At 34.0% G+C, this 21480-nt stretch overlaps 3 protein-coding genes across 3 annotated transcripts; 1 reads left to right on the top strand and 2 right to left on the bottom strand.

The window, feature by feature from the left end:
• Window positions 1-1838: 1838 nt before the first annotated feature.
• Window positions 1839-3027, bottom strand: LOC109790018 (basic blue protein). The gene is made up of 2 exons (XM_020349103.3): window positions 2789-3027; window positions 1839-2226 (listed from the first exon to the last, which is right to left on the bottom strand). Exons 1-2 carry the CDS (start codon window positions 2958-2960, stop codon window positions 2027-2029), a joined length of 372 nt encoding a protein of 123 aa, XP_020204692.1. The 5' UTR covers window positions 2961-3027; the 3' UTR covers window positions 1839-2026.
• Window positions 3028-6500: 3473 nt separating this feature from the next.
• LOC109790015 (basic blue protein) lies at window positions 6501-7172 on the bottom strand. The gene is made up of 2 exons (XM_020349099.3): window positions 6946-7172; window positions 6501-6861 (listed from the first exon to the last, which is right to left on the bottom strand). Exons 1-2 carry the CDS (start codon window positions 7106-7108, stop codon window positions 6662-6664), a joined length of 363 nt encoding a protein of 120 aa, XP_020204688.1. The 5' UTR covers window positions 7109-7172; the 3' UTR covers window positions 6501-6661.
• Window positions 7173-19664: 12492 nt separating this feature from the next.
• LOC109790008 (uncharacterized) lies at window positions 19665-20322 on the top strand. The gene is made up of 3 exons (XM_083069929.1): window positions 19665-19836; window positions 19945-19971; window positions 20072-20322. Exons 1-3 carry the CDS (start codon window positions 19665-19667, stop codon window positions 20320-20322), a joined length of 450 nt encoding a protein of 149 aa, XP_082926055.1.
• The last annotated feature ends 1158 nt before the right edge of the window (window positions 20323-21480 follow it).

Raw genomic sequence — 21480 nt, 5'->3', positions numbered from 1 at the left:
AAGGGATCCATATATTGTTACCACTATTTTCGAAATAAAAAGGTCTATATATGATCATTTGACACATGTTGGAATTAGTTGTTACGATTTTTGTTCACTGGTTTCAGAGAACATTTTCCACAAGCTAGCATGCAGATAGGTGCAATATGTGTGCTCTTCATATATATTATAAACTTAGCATGATTGGAAGGCCTCAAAAGATGACTTGAATTCTTAACTCGAGGAAGAAAGGTAAAGAAGATCAAGCCACTTCCCACTTCTTTCGCTTTAGGCCGTTTGGTCCATTTCTCTATTAATCACCAAATGAGCTATTTTTCTTTAAAGGCATATACAACCTTGGATGTATTATTTATTAATTTGTTGTTCCTTATTTGGCTTACCACGAGGCTATTCTATTAATATGAAAGATAATATTTTCATTACAATAATTCATATTTTGTATAACTTTTTCCTTACGAGAGTCTTGTAAGATTTTTTCTTTGAAAAATCTGGAGTGATATCGATTCGTGTAACCTTATTTTTGGAAACATTCAAAGCCTGTACCAATTTTACTATTGTATTTATATTCTTTTAAATTCTAATTCTATTAACTAGAGTCAAAATTGATTGTATAGACGTATGTCCAATCTTGCTACCGTATGTATACAATACTTTTATAATATTTTGAATTTATTTTTTTTATCAGTAAAAATTAAACAACAACGATAACGATAAAATACATATACATAGGATTATGTACATATACTATTCTAACCTTTCATTATTAGATCGAATATAGTGGTTTATTTTAAGTTGAATTGTAACAACGGATGAATTTGTCTCAAACTTTCAATTTAACAATTTATTTTTGACAACCTATTTAACTCTTTTTTAATAAGTCAAATAAATATAAATAATTTGTAACTGAACTTAGTATAGAGTGTGCCAAAGTTTAAAAACAATGTGTGACTTCAATTAAACTATATTGTTTTTTTTTATCGGCTTCAATTTAACTATTTAAGTATTTATCTGGGTGTTTTTTTCCAACTAATTATAGTGAATACTTTTGAACCTAACTATTTGATTGGCCTGATGAGTAGCAATTTTTTTTTTTTTTTTGCTGAACTGAGTAGTAATATAATAATACTATGTATGGACGGAAAAATTTAGAGAAAAAAATAACTAAAAAAAAAAAGGTAGAGCAACGGACCATTAATTAGCAGACAAAGAAATTGGCAAATTACGGGTAAAACATAATAAATAAATAAATTATAATTAAATTAGTGTTTTAAAAGAAAAATGATACACGTACACCCTCAAGTTGTATATATCCTATTAGATTTTATTTTAAAATTAATTAAGTAAAGTTATAAAAAAATATATATATATATATATATATATTTAAACCGTTTCTTAATATTAGTTAAGTTAAAGGGAGATTTTCCAACAAATCTTAATAAAAAAAATAGTATAAAATTAGGGAATTTCTTAATCATTGAAAACAGGGATAGAGGGAGGGGATCTGGAAGCGTCATGGTTCTCTCCTTCCCCCTCCCTCATTTTTTTAAAAATGTATCAAAATTATTTGAGAAAAAAAATTGACTCTCCTAAATAAATTATTAAAAAATAAGTATGAATCATAATAAATTATTTATAAGTTAAAATATTTACATATAAATATTATTAAAAAAATTGGCCTCCCTCAATAAAATTCTGACTTCATCCCACATTGAAATACCAATATAGAATGATAATTAAATTAGAATGAAAGAATAGATGAAATATGAAATTAATATTAAAAGATAAAACCTATATATAAAACATTAAATATTTTTTGTGATCTCAAAATTGAAATGTCATTTTGGTAACGAATTCAATAAGGCCGGGTACTGATTATCATGTAAAATTTTACACCACTCATAAGATTCGAACACGGTATCAATAAAATTTTACACCACTCATGTAGCATGTTTAACCAACCGAGCTAAATCCTTGATAGAAAAAACACATATAATAGTGCATTTTGTCCAAAGTGAAATGCATTAAATCAGACAGCATTAATGGCAATTTTGGTTCCAGATTGGCAGTGACCAACGAAATTGCAGATGAAGTAGTTCTGTCCCTTCACAAGTTTGATCTGATCACTCCCTGATTTATAGATTTTGGCACCTTTTGGTGTCTTGCATGCATTGTAACCACCTTTATTCACAGCCACCACATTGTGAGCCCCAGGGCTGTAGTTAAAAACTGCCATTACAATAGATAGATCTTATCAGTCTCTACATTGTTAAATTATATAATGTTTAAAATTGATTTAAATAACAAGTCAGAACAATGAATCATAAACAATTTAATGGTCAGATTGTTGTCTTATGATTTTCATCAGCTATATAATCCTTGGGTAAATAAAAAAGGTACATAACTTTCTTTTTCTTCTAAACAACAAAATATCTTATACATATTCCTTCAATCTTGTATCACAAACAAGTATTATCTTTAACTTTAAACAACTTCGTATTAATTGATTTAAATATTCAATGTTTAAAATTAGAAAAAAGTAGTTAAAAAAAAAAAATCTTCTCTAGATAGTAGCTACCAAGCAAAGCCCATGATTGAACATAAAGCTCAACCTTAGTCCAAATTTGTACTTCTGGGATGAAAGTCGTTCATGGTCATTGTGTCTCACCTTAGACAAACTCTCTTATTATTTCTTACATTAATCTCTTGAACCTTCTTTCTAAAATGAAAAGAAAAAAAAAAAAAAAAAAAAAAAAAAAAAAAAAGTCAAAAGAAATCCAAAGATACTAACCAAGTGTATCACCAGCCCTAAATCGCTTCCCTTTGGGCCAACCCACCGTGTTGAAGGTCCAACCATTTGCACCTCCAACTGTGTAGGTGGCTGAATGAGCCATCTCAAAGTGAATTAGCAACCAAAATGATAGTGTAAGAGCTACAATTGCACTGCCTCTTCCCATGCTCATGTTTTTAATTGCAATATAATGGTAAAGATTGAGAAAAGCATAAAACTAAAGACACTTTGTTGTAATAAGAATTGGTTAGTGAGCATGGTTTTATAGCCAAAGACACCGGCAATTGTAATGGGGTGGTTGAAGAGTGATGGGGCCCATCTGCCTCAAAAATGATGACTCATGGGCATGGAATGGGCCAGAGTCATAATGTTTTTGCTTTAGGGAGGTATATATTACACCCCGGCCCTATAGTGTCATAATGATTTTAATTTGGTTATCATTAAAGTTAGATTAGATACAAGGACCTTAATTCACAAATCGATCCGTATAAATATGTAAAATTGTGGGTTTGAGGGTAAAAATAATTTAATTGTGAGTTTATGTGATTGTAATATCGATCGATCAAATAATATAGATATTTTTGAAGTGTAAACTTATTCGAATAGTCGTTTAATTATGAATTTATATGATGTGATATAATATTAAATGACTAATTATGTTACTAGTAGTTATGATTGTATGTGTTTTAATAGTCTAAATAATGTAAATTTAAAAACTTATTTTCTAACTTTTTCTTAAAATAATGTTAAATAGTTTCTTTTTGGTGTATATCTCTTAGTTGATTGTCAAAAATTGAGAAACAAAGATCATAAAAGTATAATTTACTCAACTCTTTAAATAAAGACTTCTCTATACACATTCTATTTTTACCATTTAAAAAGTGCGTCTAATGACTTTTGATGAAGAAATATAACCTTTCATAGAAACACATTTAATGATTTTTAATAAGAGATACAATCTTTCAAAGAAATACATCCTTTCATGAATGAACAAACACTCCCAAGAAAAAATACTTTTGTGATGAATATGACTTCATACTTTTGGTGAAAGATATACAAATCACAAACATTTTACACTTGCATCTTTTCCTGAAAAAAAAATACTTTTGTAATGGATATATGTTGGGATACAGCAAGTCTCACATTAATAAAATAAGAGAAAAAATAATAATTTATAAAACACAAACATATTCTAATGATTGAGAGGATTTTTGGATGATGACCAAAAGGAAAATCGTGAGGGATTAGGTCCAAAGTAGAGCGGACAATATCTCATCATTATGGATATGCATGTAAAAATAACTCTCATAAAATATCCTCTCAGACAAATATCATAAAATAACCCCATCAATATAACATTTCATACTTACATCTTTTCATGAACGAACATGTACTTCTATCATATGAATGAGTAACCACTTCCATGAAATGACAAAACATTTCATATTTGTATATTTTCATTAATAAATATATATTATCTTGTTGTATAACCTTTCATTATATCTTTTCATATAAATCGACATGTATTTTTTGTAAAAGATTATTTATTTATATTATTAATTTTATAAATCTCTCGATGTATATTCATGATAAGAAATGCAAGTTCCAACTTAAATTGAAATTGTTATCATACCCTTAAAAACTACTAATATATCATTTGTAAAAAGAGTAAGGTAATTATGATATACCTTTTTTTTAACGGCTGAGCCTTAGCTTAATTCATTAATAATAAGAGAGAAGATACAATTAAGGATGTATATAAAATCCTTAAGATTAACATAACATTTGAAGACTTTTGCAAGATTGGCAGCCATCAAATTAGCTGATCTATGGGTGAAACTTACATTAAAGTTGGCACAAGAAATTATCTTATTACTACAATGATTTATAATGTCACTAAATTCAGTTTTATCCTTCAGGTTGAGATGAAGGAAAAAACTTTCAATTCTGCTGCTACTAAATTCGAAAACGATGGGTGCATATTGTTTTTTTGAAGCCAAAATGATGGCTTGCATGAGAGCAATAACATCTCTAATATTGGCAGGAGGAAGACTAGGGATCTTGAGGGTGCACGCACCCACAAAGGAACCCAAGTTGTCTCTAATGCAGAAACCAATTTCGAACGTATTCTCATCAGGGTTAGGGAATGTGGCAAAATTGCACTTGTATGAACCACGAGGTGGGGGAGACCATTCAGTAGTCGAGGTGGGTTCAGGAATACCTCTAGCAGCAAGAGGCTGCTAGTTAGCCAAGTCCAATTGTGTATGGAGTTTCAGGCACGGTGGACAATTTCAGATATATTCCAAGGCATATCTTTCCATAGGAGATTGTTCCTGCTAGTCCAGATACTCCACATCAACGTGCAGAAGTCAACTGCATTGAAAGTGGACCAAAGATTAAGGATTTTGTTCACAAGATCAATAGTACCATTAGCTTTATCAATGCTGGAGTTCATCTTGTCCTTTAGATTACTAGCCATCCATCAATTTCTCGCATCATAACATCCAAACAACGCATGGCAGGAATTCTCGATACCAACATCACATCTTGGGCAACTGACGGGGCAACTCACACCTTTCTTTTGAAGCTGGGCACGGGTAGAAAGGATATTTTTATAGACTTTCCATGTGTGATGTTTCACTTTCGCAGGAATAGGAAGACTCTTAATAATGTTCCAAGTTTTGTCAAGATCCATAGGGTTAGTTGGGAGGAGAGAGTTTGTTATGGCGTTGTACGCAGTCCTGATTGTGAAGCATCCGTCATTGGACCATTTCCACACGTAAAGTCATCCGTGCAGTGGCTGTAAATGGGAGTGGATATGATATACCTTTATTAGTTATAATGTATTCCTACCATTAAAAATTGTTATATAGTAATAAAGAAATATACTTTGTATAATAAAAATTGAATTGTTATCATAGATATTATGTTATATTATATTGTATTATTATATATATAGAGAGAGATGAGGGATCCGTTTACTTTAGGAATAAGTCTACCTAGACTTATTCTGTTCAATAATTCATGTTCTACATCAAATTTGAATGATCTAACCGTTGAATTTAAAATTTTTAATACATAAGTCAACTCTGCAAATTTTTTTAAAAAATTAAAAATTATTTGATACCTCTTTTCATTAACTTGAATTGACAGATAATAATAAAATTATTTTATACATTGATTTAAATTAATGAAACAAAGTATCAAATATTTTTCAAATTTTTTAAAAATTTTGTAGATTTGATCTATATATTAAGAACTTTAAATTTAATGGTTGGATTGTTAAAATTTGATGTAGAACATGAATTATTGAACGGTATATATATATATATATATATATATATATATATATATATATATATATTGTCAAATAAATTAAATAATACATAATAACTTTTTGAAGGTTTTTTATAATGTCATTTGATACAATTTACCATGTATTTTATTAATTGGCAATGTAATAAATTTGACTAACAAGAGGCTTTTTAAACTCTGAACAAAGTGATGGTTGATACTAATGCTTGTTGTTATCATTAAGGGTGACAAAATAGTCTGTATCAAAATTGGGTCAAGATGGACTCATCTTATAGTAAACGTAGATCGGAATCCATGACCCATCCCACTATAGAGTGGAGCGATGGGCTAGCTCGACAGATTTTTTTTCATTAAAAATATTCTATTAAACATTCTTGCACTTAAAAAACAGCGAAAATTGAGAAACCAAAATTAATGTTTATTGGCAGTAGAATATTAAAGATAAAGATAAAGTAACATATAGGAAGCTTAGAAAGCGACCCTTTTTTGTTGTTGACAGTTGACACACATAGCTATGGACTATTGGAGTTATTAAATAGAAAAGGCAAGCAGTAAAAGTCAGGCAGCATTGACGGCAATTTTCATCCCAGACTCGCAGTGACCTACAAAGTTGCAGATGAAGTAGTTCTGTCCCTTAGCTAGTCTTATCTGATCCTTCCCTGATCGATACACTTTGGCTCCTCTGGGAGTCTTGCAGCTATCGTACCCTCCCTTGTTCACTGCCACCACATTGTGAGTCCCAGGCCCATAATTGAAGACTACACAAAATCACTTCAAAACTTAGATAAAATCAAACAAGGAACCCCCTGCATCCATTAGAAAAATAGAGGAAAGATACTGACCAAGTGTGTCACCGGCCCTAAAACGCTTTCCATTGGGCCACCCAACAGAGTTGAAGGTCCAACCTGCTGGGCCTCCAACTTTGTAGGTGGCAGCCCGAGCCATGTGAGAGTGAAGCAGGAAGCAGAGTAGTAGCACCATTGCACTGCCTCTTCCCAGAGCCATGTCTCTTAATTTTAGTTAGATAGAGATAGAGAGATTTGTTTGGTGGTAAGACTTAAGAGGGTTATGAAAGAAGCATGCTTATATAATGGAGGAGTGAGGGGCCCACACCCTTAATGGGTGGTTGGTTAATTAGTAAATACCACAGCACTGGAAACAGGACTCGGTGTCCGAGAAATTGTGACCAAACCCACATGCGTCTGCCGAGACTTATCGTCAACGTAGAAAATTAAAAATCGTACTTGCATCTCAAAAATCTACATCAAATTTATTAAAATAGAAATAAGTAATAATTTATAAAATATAATTTTATTTTAATAATAAAAAGACATTTTTTAAATAATAATAAAAATTTATATTTAAAATAAATAATATCTTATTATTATAGACTTATTTATTTAATAACCTTATAAAAAAAATCCAACAAAATTTTACTATTTAGAATCGGTGGAATAATAAGGTTGTTACGACACTTGCACCATGTGCAGAGTCATTGACGGATGCTTCCCTCAAAAAAAATAAGGTTGTTACGATCTTATCTGGGAAGCGCACAGTTGGAGTCATAAGAATGATATCGATTTGAATTATTCTATTAATATAATAATTAATAATTAATATTTTTCTTGAAAAAAAAATTGAAATACATGATGTGATACTATACTTCGAGTAAGTAAGATCTCGAGGGGGAAAATGATGGATTGAGTGCTACTAAGTTCAACTTTCATAAATAAAATTTTGGGTTTCATTCTTATATATAGAAAAATATGGTTGAAAGGTATGTTTTTGTTAAGGGTGATTAATCATTTTCTCTTACAAACCAATGATTCTGTTTCTTTTATAAAAAAAAATTGCACGAATTAGTTCGATTATCAAATTAAAATGTGAGACCAACTTAAATCAAATTCAATCACATTTATATGTAAATACGTAATTTTTTAAATGCATAGTATATATATACATCATTCACAATAAGAAAATGTGTTTTACAAAGTTACTATAAAAAGTGTTTTTTTTTTCCTTCAAATATATACTATAATATATTTGATTTAAATAAATTATTTTATAGAATTATAAGTTATTAAATTGACCTTTGGAATGAAAAATTGTAAATTATTCAAAACATTCAAGAATAATTTTATTTTAAGTGAAGAAAACATTTAATATAATAATTAAAGTTGTATTGAATTTTTTTTATAAAAATAATAAGATAAGAATTGATATTAAATATATTTGGTGATAGAAAAATTTCAATATTTATATATTTTTAACCTTATTTTAGATGTTAAACTCTTAAATAAATAGCATAATATTATAAAATTTTAGGTAATTTTTTGAATAAGAAATTTGAAAACTCGCAAAAGTCTAACTAAACAAAATCACAAGAGATTGCTTTGGTTCAAATTGTTAATCTTAGTGAAACTAGACTTGATTTTCTTAAATAAGGTTTATGTTTAAGTCTTATAAATGAAAAAAAAAATATTATACTATAATTAACTTTTTAACAAAAATTAATTATTAATAAAATTGATAAATATTTCATATTAATAATATATTTTATTTTAAAATATATATGTGTATATGTATGAAACATTATATTATTTTACATAATGTCCCACAAGAGGACACAACTAATTAAATTTTGTTGGTTCCTATTAGTTAACACTTCGATCCATAATTTCACTAAAACTTCTCAAAGAAATTGACGATTAAATCTTATATAAGTTACATCTTATATCAATCTAAATTTTATATTACCAATAGAAACTACACAAGTCAATAAATAAATATTTAATAAAACAAATGTTTTATCTATTAAAATCAAACTTTATATTAAAAGAGTTTATAATATTTGACGCAGTCAGCCGAACTCTAAAAACTATCATTCTAACACAGTTTCCATGATAAAAGAAGAAAGGTGTTGTGACAAATGGGCAGAAATTGAGCAAGTGTAGAACACGAAAAGTAATGAGTCTGTATGAACGTGTTTGCCGCCTTAATTAAAGTTGTGGCTTGTGCTATTACTTTGATATAAATTAAAATGCGATGTTGTGTGAGTGGTTAAAGTTAATTCAAAATTCCCAGTCAGTGGATTGACATGATTTGATCTTGAGCTGTGCCTAACGCATTTCCTTACACAATCTGTGCCAACCTACCTACCACCTTGCCGCTCCCTATTCTTTCAATTATTCAATCATAATTGACTACCATTTCTAGCTACTTCTAATTTACGGTCCACAATTTCGGCCCAATATCATCTCATATTTACTGCCTTGGGGCCATATCCAAGACCTCAACAAAAACAGACAACTAAAATATGTACGTTATATATATATATATATAAATGTATCTTGACCAAGGATTTAGGATTTAGGCAACAAAAAAATTATTATAGGCAACAATTTTTTTTCTCTAATTATATTATATAACTATATATTCAAGGTTCGAAATCAAGATTACTTATTAAACTAAATTTTTTTTATCCTAATTAATTCAGTCTCTAGTTAGTTTTCCAGGACGGGAAGGATAAGATGTCCAAATTTTATGATGTTTGAATCCTAAATTCATGATATATTACCATTTAGAAAAATATTATTAACTCCTGTGTCTTAGCAAGAATTTTACCCATACGGTTAGCTTTTTTTACGGTATAGGTTAACACTAAAGCTGATAATTGTTTGTCGTTGTCCAAACACAATCTGTACAACTCCAAAGCGTGTGATCTAACGGCACGCTTAAGCAAGGTCAGAGGTTTGAATTCTGCCTTGTATATGTAGCCGCGTTAAATCTTGGGATTAGCTATCCCACCTTTTGAGGTGCCTCCAATGTAGCGAGAAGATTAGTCATTGCTATCTGTGACACCCTTACTACCCCAACACATATATAATATAATTTAATTAAGAAGAATAAACTTTCAAAAGGTTCGTAAAAGGGTTCACATAAAACTTCAAAATTGTTCTTTCTTCAATATAAGAAAATGACTGAAAAATAAAACTTGAAAGGTAAAATTTAAGAGTTTACAATTTTAAAATCATTTATTACAATACCAAATTCATATAAATATTATGTCCTAGAAATCCTCTGCCCTGATGTCACACTATCAGAGCATTCCCATAATTTAACTGTTGGCATTCTAGATGTCACTCGTAGCCGGATCTTCTTCACCTAAAATATCCACAGTTTATACAGTGAAAAAAGAAAATATCTATATGCAAAGTACATACAAACACATCACAATATAATTTCATCATAATTCATTATTTAATAATAAATAAATAAATATATATATATATATATATATATATATATATATATCAATCATTCATCATCTTCACATCTCAATTCACATTTAACATATCTCATTTCACATACATATCTCAATTCATCATAATCCAAACCAATTATACAATTTACAACATCATTTCCATATCCATAATTCATGTCAATCTTACAATTAACAATATTTGTTCTTACCGGAAATCTGTCGTAGAGATGATTCGCCAGGTAAGATCGGTGAGCCTCCTTCACGGGTACGCTGGTGTTCCAAGATGGGGGGGTACCTGCAAAAGAGACTTCGATGCTAAAGTTAGTGTTTGTGGGAGTATGAGTCTCGTATAAATAATGCACGTACCTTTGTGTGAATTAGGGTTGTGTTGGGCCTTGGGCCTGAGATCTGTTATGATCTAATTAGATTGCGAATCTCATCTTGAGCGAGATCTCCGAGATCAGTTATGATCTGATTAGATTGCGGATCTCATCTAGAGCGAGATCTCCGAGATCAGTTATGATCTGATTAGATTGTGGATCTCGCTTAGGCCGAGTTCTCCCAGTGCGTGCCCGAGGTTATTCCACGCTGTGATACCGAGCTCGAGCTCGGCATGGCAGTACGGATAGTACATTAGCCCCTCCGAGCTCCGAAGACCGTAGGTCGAGGAGTTAAGTCCGAGCTCGTCAAGTGGTTGTGGCCCTTCGCATACATCTGCCTGTCGAGATGCCATGTGTCATAGTCGTCACCTCGTTCCCATAACGCGTGGGCGGCGCGGCGACAAGATTGTATTTTTATTTGTTTTGATGGCGTGGCCTTTTTGGGCCGATGTGGTGTTCCGATGTCCATGTTTCATGGTCAAGCTGAGGAGCTCGGCAATAATGAGCTTACTGCTTGGTTAGGCTGGTAAACCTTTGACCGAGTCAACAGTTTGGTGAAGGACAAGTCGATAACTCGGCTGGCCAGTACACTTGCCCCCCAAGCACCGAGTGATGTAAGAGCAAAGGGGCTTCTGAGGAGTTCCCAAATTTGTTGTTTGAAGGTTCAAATTCGACCTTGTTAAGTAGATGTGATCTCAAGGTTCGGACTCGACCTTGGCATAATAAGGTTCGTACTCGACCTTGGTTAAGAAAATGTAATCTCAAGGGAATCGACCTTGGCATAACAAGGTTCGAATTCGACCTTGGTTAAGAAAATGTAATCTCAAGGTTTGGAATCGACCTCGGCATAACAAGGTTCGAATTCGACCTTGGTTAAGAAAATGTAATCTCAAGGTTCGGACTCGACCTCGGCATAACAAGGTTCGAATTCGACCTTGGTTAAGAAAATGCAATCTCGAGGTTCGGACTCGACCTCAGCATAACAAGGTTCGTACTCGACCTTGGTTAAGAAAATGCAATCTCAAGGTTCGGACACGACCTCGACATAACAAGGTTCATACTCGACCTTGGTTAAGAAAATGTAATCTCAAGGTTCAGACTCGACCTCGGCATAACAAGGTTCGTACTCGACCTTGGTTAGGAAAATGTAATCTCAAGGTTCGGACTCGACCTTAGCATAACAAGGTTCGTACTCGACCTTGGTTAAGAAAATGTAATCTCAAGGTTCGGACTCGACCTCGGCATAACAAGGTTCGAATTCGACCTTGGTTAAGAAAATGTAATCTCAAGGTTCGGAATCGACCTCGGCATAACAAGGTTCGGAATCGACCTCGGCATAACAAGGTTCGAATTCGACCTTGGTTAAAAAAATGTAATCTCAAGGTTCGGACTCGACATCGGCATAACAAGGTTCGAATTCGACCTTGGTTAAGAAAATGCAATCTCGAGGTTTGGACTCGACCTCGACATAACAAGGTTCGTACTCGACCTCGACATAACAAGGTTCGTACTCGACCTTGGTTAAGAAAATGTAATCTCAAGTTTCGGACTCGACCTTGGCATAACAAGGTTCGTACTCGACCTTGGTTAGGAAAATGTAATCTTAAGGTTGGGACTCGACCTTGGCATAATAAGGTTCGTACTCGACCTTGGTTAAGAAAATGTAGTCTCAAGGTTCGGACTCGACCTCGGCATAACAAGGTTCGAATTCGACCTTGGTTAAGAAAATGTAATCTCAAGGTTCAGACTCGACCTCGGCATAACAAGGTTCGAATTCGACCTTGGTTAAGAAAATGTAATCTCAAGGTTCGGAATCGACCTCGGCATAACAAGGTCCGAATTTGACCTTGGTTAAGAAAATGCAATCTCGAGGTTCGGACTCGACCTCGGCATAACAAGGTTCGTACTCGACCTTGGTTAAGAAAATGCAATCTCAAGGTTCGGACTCGACCTCGACATAACAAGGTTCATACTCGACCTTGGTTAAGAAAATGTAATCTCAAGGTTCGGACTCGACCTTGGCATAACAAGGTTCGTACTCGACCTTGGTTAAGAAAATGTAATCTTAAGGTTCAGACTTGACCTTGGCATAACAAGGTTCGTACTCGACCTTGGTGAAGAAAATGTAATCTTAAGGTTCGGACTCAACCTTGGCATAACAAGGTTCGTACTCGACCTTGGTTAAGAAAATGTAATCTCAAGGTTCGGACTCGACCTCGGCATAACAAGGTTCGAATTCGACCTTGGTTAAGAAAATTTAATCTCAAGGTTCGGACTCGACCTCGGCATAACAAGGTTCGAATTCAACCTTGGTTAAGAAAATGTAATCTCAAGGTTCGGACTCGACCTCGGCATAACAAGGTTCGAATTCGACCTTGGTTAAGAAAATGTAATCTCAAGTTTCGGACTCGACCTCGGCATAACAAGGTTCGTACTCGACCTTGGTTAAGAAAATGCAATCTCAAGGTTCGGACTCGACCTCGGCATAACAAGGTTCGTACTCGACCTTGGTTAAGAAAATGTAATCTCAAGGTTCGGACTCGACCTCGGCATAACATGGTTCGTACTCGACCTTGGTTAGGAAAATGTAATCTTAAGGTTCGGACTCGACCTTGGCATAACAAGGTTCCTACTCGACCTTGGTTAAGAAAATGTAATCTCAAGGTTCGGACTCGACCTTGGCATAACAAGGCTCGTACTCGACCTTGGTTAAGAAAATGTAATCTCAAGGTTCGGACTCGACCCTGGCATAACAAGGTTCGTACTCGACCTTGTTTAAGAAAATGTAATCTCAAGGTTCGGACTCGACCTTGGCATAACAAGGTTCGAATTCGACCTTGGTTAAGAAAATGTAATCTCAAGGTTCAGACTCGACCTTGGCATAACAAGGTTCGTACTCGACCTTGGTTAAGAAAATGCAATCTCGAGGTTCGGACTCGACCTCAGCATAACAAGGTTCGAATTCGACCTTGGTTAAGAAAATGCAATCTCGAGGTTCGGACTCGACCTCGGCATAACAAGGTTCGAATTCGACCTTGGTTAAGAAAATGCAATCTCGAGGTTCGGACTCGACCTCGGCATAACAAGGTTCGTACTCGACCTTGGTTAAGAAAATGCAATCTCGTGGTTCGGACTTGACCTCGGCATAACAAGGTTCGTACTCGACCTTGGTTAAGAAAATGCAATCTCAAGGTTCGGACTCGATCTCGGCATAACAAGGTTCGAACTCGACCTTGGTTAAGAAAATGTGATCTCAAGGTTCGGACTCGACCTTGGCATATCATCACGATTAATGTGCCAATAACAAAAATGTATGGGAATAGAGTTGTTTTGTTGATTATTTTTGAGGTGTGCCTCGTTAAAACCTTCCTTGGCCAAAAACCCTTTTCTTTAGTGGGAAAAAAGGCTGAGGAGGAAAAAGAGTACGTCACCTGAATTTACAAATTAAGAGAAATAAAATTTGAGGTGGGTGACATTCCAAGTTCCGAATTTCCCTTCGGAGGGGTCTATTCTTGCCTCTCTCACCCCACCAAACAAGGTCGCCAACTTTAAATGTTTGTGGCCTGACCTTGGTCTTGCTTTCCTTGTGGTTTGTTGCGAACCTGGTCACGAAAAGCAGAGTGCTCTTCCATCTGTATGTACCCGGCAGCTCGGGCACGGAGTTCGTCCATATCAGCGGGAGCTCGGCGACACAGGTTATCCACAAAAGGTCCCGACTTGAGCGCCATGAGCATGGCGTGTAGGGCGACCTCGGGATTCAAGTTGCAAATCTTCACCGAGATGCCAGCAAAACGTTCCATGAACGTCCGTAGTGGTTCGTCGTCGCCCTGTCTGAGGCTGGCTAGAGCAGCTGACGTTACGAGGTGAGGTCGACTCGTTGCATACTGCGCCGTGAATCGTCTGACCAAAGTGCCGAAGCTGTCAATTGACTCGGCAGGTAGCTGGGTATACCAGTTGAGTGCGGCCCCTTTGAGCGAGGTCGGGAAAACCCTACACAAGATAGCATCATTGTTAGTGTAGAGGTTTACTTGGGTCGTATACAGGTCAATATGTTCATCGGGGTCCATCGTGCCATCATAGCGATCAAGGTGGAGAGGCTTCCATCTGCGGGGGAGTGGAGTCTCCATGATGCCATCCACAAAAGGATGACGGCAGAAAGTTTCTTGACCCTCTGTGACATGAGTGGGGCCCTGCTGACATCCTGAGTCGACTTGTGCGTCGGTGCATGAGACCGATGCGTGGCAGGTCGTGGAGTCGGTGCTCTGGTCGCAGTTCGGGGTTTAGAAAGCGAATGCCCTTCGTCCTCATTCATGTTACTCTGCAGAGGGGGTTGATCTGAGGGACTCCGAGGGAGTTGGGCACGAATGCGCTCGTTCTCGGGGCGCGTAGTGTCTCTAGGTCGGCTTCATTAGCGGTGCGCATTGCCGCTAGATCAGTTTCGTGCTTGGCACGCATGCTTTGTAGGTCGGCGGCGTGTTGTTGCCGCATCTGTTCGACCTGGTCGATCAGCCTCCTCAACGTTGCTGCGTCACTATCCATGGTAGTTGAGTGATCCAGGTCGTCTGTTGCGCGTCTGCTGTGGCTTCTGGAGAAAACCATACAGGTGGCCGATAAGAGCTGTCTTGACCGGCCCCACGGTGGGCGTCAAATGTTCTTACCGAAAATCTGCCGTAGAGATGATTCGCCAGGTAAGATCGGTGAGCCTCCTTCACGGGTACGCTGGTGTTCCAAGATGGGGGTGGTACCTGCAAAAGAGACTTCGATGCTAAAGTTAGTGTTTGTGGGAGTATGAGTCTCGTATAAATAATGCACGTACCTTTGTGTGAATTAGGGTTGTGTTGGGCCTTGGGCCTGAGATCTGTTATGATATGATTAGATTGCGGATCTCATCTTGTGCGAGATCTTCGAGATCAGTTATGATCTGATTAGATTACGGATCTCATCTGGAGCGAGATCTCCGAGATTAGTTATGATTTGATTAGATTGCGGATCTCGCTTAGGCCGAGATCTCCCAGTGTGTGCCCGAGGTTATTCCACGCTGTGATACCGCGCTCGAGCTCGGCATGGCAGTACGGATAGTACAATATCATTTCCACATCCATAATTCACACCAATCTTACAATTAACAATATCATTTCCACATCCATAATTCACACCAATCTTACAATTAACAATATCATTTCCACATCCATAATTCACACCAATCTTACAATTAATACTATGCCAAGACCTCGCCACATCTGACACAAGTGATACAGGCTAATTGCCTCCCACACCAAACCAGGGTCACGCCCTCCCTGTAGCATCACTTACCCAGGGGCCGTGCCATCCCTAGTCATTAAGGAGTACGCTCGTCCCTGAAGCATCACCTGCCCAGGGTTCGTATCATCCCTGATCATCTGGGAGTACGCTCGTCCCTGAAGCATCAACTACCCAGGGTTCGTATCATCCTTGATCCTTTAGTGTGAGGAACCACAATCACATTACAATCCACACAATCTCTTGCAATTAACCCTATGTCAGGGCTGCCATAATCGACATAAGTGGTGTGTTAACTGTCTTACTCATCCCACATCATGCTAGGGTCACGCCCTCCCTGTAGCACCACTTACCCAGGGGTCGTGCCATCCCTAGTCACTGATGTGAGGCACCACAATCACAATCATAATCACATCCATACAACATCTCATCTCATAATTCAAATTCACATCACGTACACAATTCCACCTCACATACACAACAGATAAGCCCAACAAAATAAGGGTTTACACACCCCTCAAGTAATTCACATCAAGATCATTCATTCTTATCAATCAATACAATAATAACATTCATAAATTAATATTATAAACAATGGAATTATCAATTTCATATAACTTTAACATAAACAATAAAACCCCCAATTCTTTCAAAACCTAACTCATAAGCATTTTTCTACAGTTTCGTTCTCCCTCTCAGATCATCATTCTTACAAATTAAATATATATTCATAATCCTAAATTCATACAGAATCAAATAAGACCAATAATTCTCCAAACAGAAATAATTATAAAATTGCTCATAATCCTAAAGGATTCTTCCTCTATCCAATTCCCTCATGTAACTTTACATATAAATAATTCCCTTTTTCCCCCGTACCTGGATAAACAGCAGTTGAAACTACAACAGGGATCTCTTGGTCTCCTCCTCTAAGTGCCCCATGGTCTTCAGAGAGAAGAAGAGGGGAAGAAGAAAGAACAGAAGAGAGAATGAGAGATGTGAGAAAATGAGAGGTAAGGCCTCCTATTTATAGGAATCTGCCTCAGCTAATCTGGAACGGCCCGTTCCAAAAGTGGAACGGCCGTTCTGGACCCTCTAGAACCAAGCAAAAATCTCAACTGGAACGGCCCGTTCCAAAACCCAACAGAACGGCCCGTTCTACTTTCAGAAAGGTCCGTTCTCCAAACCAGAACGGCCCGTTCTCCAACCGGAACGGCCCGTTCTCAATTACGTTTTTAGGCAAATTCTTTATTCCGGAATGGCCCGTTTCACTTTTGAAACGGCCCGTTTCGGGCAACGAATTGGGCCCAAGACCCAGTGAAAATTGGGCTATTACACTATCGATCCTGATACTCCATAGACGAACCTAAAAAAAAAACACAATCTGTGCTTGTTTTGCAACCTCCATTTTTGTTAGTTTAATCTGGATTAGGAAGGTTGGAGGATGGTGGCTATTTACAATTTTCCTCATACCTGCTTTTGACTTTTTATTTATTTTATTTTTATGTCATGTACGAAAAAATATTATGTCCATGTAATTATTTAAATACTAATTTCGATTCTAACTCGACAATTCCTAAACTCAAAGACGTACATAACAAATAATTAAATGTATATTTGCTAAAAAAAATGTTAAACTTACGATATTTTAGTACAAAATTATGGATTATTTTTAGATATAATATAAAAAAAAAATCAATAATAATAATAACACTTCCTAAAGAAATTTGTTGGAACTAAAAAGTGATGATTGCAATTTTATATTGAGATTTCAATGAGATTAGAAGTGTAACAATTCAAAAAATAGAAAGGGAATAAAAGAAATTGGAAATAAATTAAAAAAAGTTAATAATATACCATATTATAGCATCTTTACATTTAATGTCACTAATATATTATCCAAAAATTATTGGCAAATTTTGTTGAAAATTGAAAATATTATCTATTAATTGATTAATTGTTTATAATTAATTTATTTTTTTATATAATTTAATAATAATTTTTTATTTTTATATTATATAGATTAAATAATATATATATATATATATATATATATATATATATATTGTTTTTTTGTTTTTTGTGTCCCACCAAATATGAGACCTTGGTCACCTTCCAGCTCGTGTTTAGGCCGTCTCTTGATTTCTTTCACTTAAAATATACTACAAAATAAATGTTGCTACCTTTATTCTTACATAAGAAACAAATGTGAATTTTATCTAACTCCTAATTATAAAAAAAAATATAAATTTATTTTTAAATATATTAATTGATAATATTTTTGTAACCCTTTATTTATTAGTGAGTCTTTTTCTCATTTTTCTATGAAAGTGAATACATTTAATTATTAAACAACTAATATTATAAATCATGCTCAATGGTTGAAAAAATTATTCTTTAGATATAGTATCATTAAATACACATTACTAGAATTTTTCTTATTACATGCAATTTTTCATAACTGCGAATTTTTATGAAAAATTCGTAGGAAACGTTATTCCTACAAATTTTTCTGCGAAATTTTATCTGCAGGTAATACCTTCGTGGATAATATATTTTTGCAAATTTTAAAATTAGCAGGAAATTTTCTTGCGAAAAAAACTCGCAGGAAAGTTTCCTGCGAATTTTTTCGCAAGAAATTCTGCAGGAATATTTTTTATGAAAAAAAATTAAAGAAATTACTATAAATTCTATCAATAATTCTTCAAATTTCAAATGCTCACAATAAATTCATCCGAAGCCTTTGTTTCTATGCCTCCAACATGTGATACATAATCTTTTAAATTCTAAGATTGTAGATTATAAGGCTAACACTCAACCATACAAATCAACTTGTAAGGTAAGTGTTGCCCCAACTTATATACTCTTTAATTGTTTTATTTTCAATCAATGTGAGACTTGAAGTTTTGTTAAAATATTAAACTTATAAATTTAAATTTTTTTTCCTGCGGATTAAAATTTGCATGAAAATCCGCAGGAAAAGTTACTTGCAAAATTTTTCTACCATTTAGTAAACATTACCTGCGAATTTATTTTTACAAAAAAATCTGCAAAAAAACAAAATAAAATTCTTACAATATTTTTTGCAAATTTTTACCATGGAAATTTTTTTTCCATGATCATTAAAATTGTAGTAAAATTTGTAAGAAATATCTGTAAATTATTTTTCGCAAATAAATTTGCAAAAACTTTCTGCGAATATTTTTTTTTCTAGAAAATTCGCATGAAAATGACACTTTTCATAGTGACAACTACCATCTATATATACTTTTAATTAATTCTATAAATAATTTTAGAATAATTTCAAATATATTTGAAATATATATAGAACAACCATTAAAAGTTAAAACCATATTAACATGTCTTTTAATTCAAAATAAATAATTAACCTTACGAAACGTGTTATTTTTCTTCCCATTTGAATCGATACACAAAGCGCGCGCACCCTATAGAAGAGTCGCGTCTCTACGAAAAGTTATGTAAAATTAAGACACTTCAAAACTATCATGTCTCTATAAATATTGGCGCGCGCATGTAGCCCTTAGGAATAAAGCAAACAAAAAGATTCTTATTTCATGCAAATTATTTTGCCAAAACATCTTTGTCCCAATTAGAGTATAGAAACATAAATATGGTTTCACCACTCTACATTAACGTAATGAACGATAAGAAAAGGCACGAGCATTGTGCAAGCCATGTGGATCGAGATGCAGAAAATGGAAAAGCCATCCTTATGAGCTATCTTCCCAACCATCTTCAACCAAAGCATCTTGATAATCTTAAAAATCTGAAGGGTAGAAAAAATCTCCTTGTTTCATGCTATACTACAGGTAATTTTTCTTTTCAAGTAAAACAAGTTAGCTTTTCGCTGTGCATAAATATAGGAATCACTCTTGTTTCATGCTATTACTTTTATAAATATTTTTTGCTGTGTGCAGCGTTTGATACATGTAGTGTGGAATCTGGTTACATAATATTAATGATATTAATCAGCTTTGTCTATTAAAAAGAAAAAATCCTTCAAATCTTTTGTTGTGTGGTTTGAATATGTGTAATTTTTGTTAGGTGGGAAAAATCCATGTTTATGGAGTACTAAGATCCCTAGAAGGAAACGTTCACGAGTGCTGTACAAGAAGAAGATATCACCAATGAAGAAGTTTCGAAAACAACTTCTCGAATTGTGGAAAAAATACGGGAACCTAGATGAGTCATCCCAGGAAGAGATCTTGTTGTTCAATAACGTAAATAACTTCATACCTAGTTATGAAATAGGCCTTGGAGGTGTTCTTCTTAAACCAGATGATACTTCTACATAGAAGAGTTCATTTATGATTCATCAATATGTTAAAAATGTGCCTTGAGAATCTGCATGATTCTCTAATCTTTCCTTCTTCTTTTTTTTTAATGTATTGTTCCTATTATGTTTCTCAAGTTGGTGTTGTGTTTTACGAAATTATTAGAATCAGTATTCATGTATGAATAGCTAGAGTTATAAATCAATATGAAATGTACAGACTTTGGAAAAATGATCATTCTTAAATCAAGTTCGCACTGAAGAAGGAAGAGTTATTTTGAGTAATTTAGAAAAGTAAATCTTGCATGGACACATATCTAATGCATCAGCTTTATTAATCATAAAATTACACCGTACACTGTTAGAAGTCGTCATTAATGTTGATGCAACCTCTTCTTGATTATTTGGTGTTAATTAGTGTATTAACAGACTTTGTTAGAGGCAAAGGAATATGGTGTTACGGACTTTTATAAACACCTTCCATATATAACAGCTAAATTAAAAGTAGCCAAAAACTTGGGGCAAAAAAGTAGTACTGATCTTAAATTCGAATGTAATGAAGGAACCTAATAAATAAATAAATATACTACAAATGAAAATGGTAAAGGTTGATTAGTGCAAGATCAATCACGTGAATTTGATCATTAATTGCTTCAGTAAAATATAAAATCTTTACGGGATTATGAAATTGACACTAAATTTGTTCTGGTATGTTACATGGAGAGAATTGTAGCCATGTGAAGGTAGCATAATTTCTTAAGTCTTTTTGTTATTAATTTAAATTTGAGATGTAATTCGACTTATCGTGTTGAGAATTGGATAAATAATCCGTAATTTTACTAAAAATTTTAAAAAATGTTGGTGGTTGACTTTAATCTTATATGGAATTGTATTTTATTCTAATTTAAATTTTTCATTAAAAAGAGAGAGAGAATTGAAATTAAAAAATAATAGACATACTTAATGCCATTTTGGAAAGTATAAAACTTTGACAAAAAAAATAATAATAAATAAAAGTTTTAAAAATATATAATACAAAAGAAAAATAAAATATAAAAAAGAGAGAAAATTAATGATAAAAATAACATAAAATTCTCTTTTGGACAATGTCGATCAACACCCAATTTCCTCATCTGGGAATTTGAAAATGCAGTACAAATTTAAGAAATTACATAAAAAT

This window comes from Cajanus cajan, chromosome 2 (assembly GCF_000230855.2).
Source record: "Cajanus cajan strain Asha chromosome 2, NIPB_CcT2T_4, whole genome shotgun sequence".
NCBI classification, from domain to species: domain Eukaryota; kingdom Viridiplantae; phylum Streptophyta; class Magnoliopsida; order Fabales; family Fabaceae; genus Cajanus; species Cajanus cajan.
Note: the sequence above shows the minus strand (reverse complement) of the source record. Positions and strands in the feature narration are given on the sequence as shown.

Coding starts and splice junctions, on each gene's coding strand:
- LOC109790008 (XM_083069929.1), top strand. CDS start 19,665: ATGAACGATAAGAAAAGGCACGAGCATTGTGCAAGCCATGTGGATCGA. Junction 19,837..19,944: donor TGTTTCATGCTATACTACAG/GTAATTTTTCTT, acceptor TGCTGTGTGCAG/CGTTTGATACATGTAGTGTG. Junction 19,972..20,071: donor TACATGTAGTGTGGAATCTG/GTTACATAATAT, acceptor AATTTTTGTTAG/GTGGGAAAAATCCATGTTTA.
- LOC109790015 (XM_020349099.3), bottom strand. CDS start 7,108: ATGGCTCTGGGAAGAGGCAGTGCAATGGTGCTACTACTCTGCTTCCTG. Junction 6,862..6,945: donor TAGGGCCGGTGACACACTTG/GTCAGTATCTTT, acceptor GATTTTGTGTAG/TCTTCAATTATGGGCCTGGG.
- LOC109790018 (XM_020349103.3), bottom strand. CDS start 2,960: ATGAGCATGGGAAGAGGCAGTGCAATTGTAGCTCTTACACTATCATTT. Junction 2,227..2,788: donor TAGGGCTGGTGATACACTTG/GTTAGTATCTTT, acceptor TTGTAATGGCAG/TTTTTAACTACAGCCCTGGG.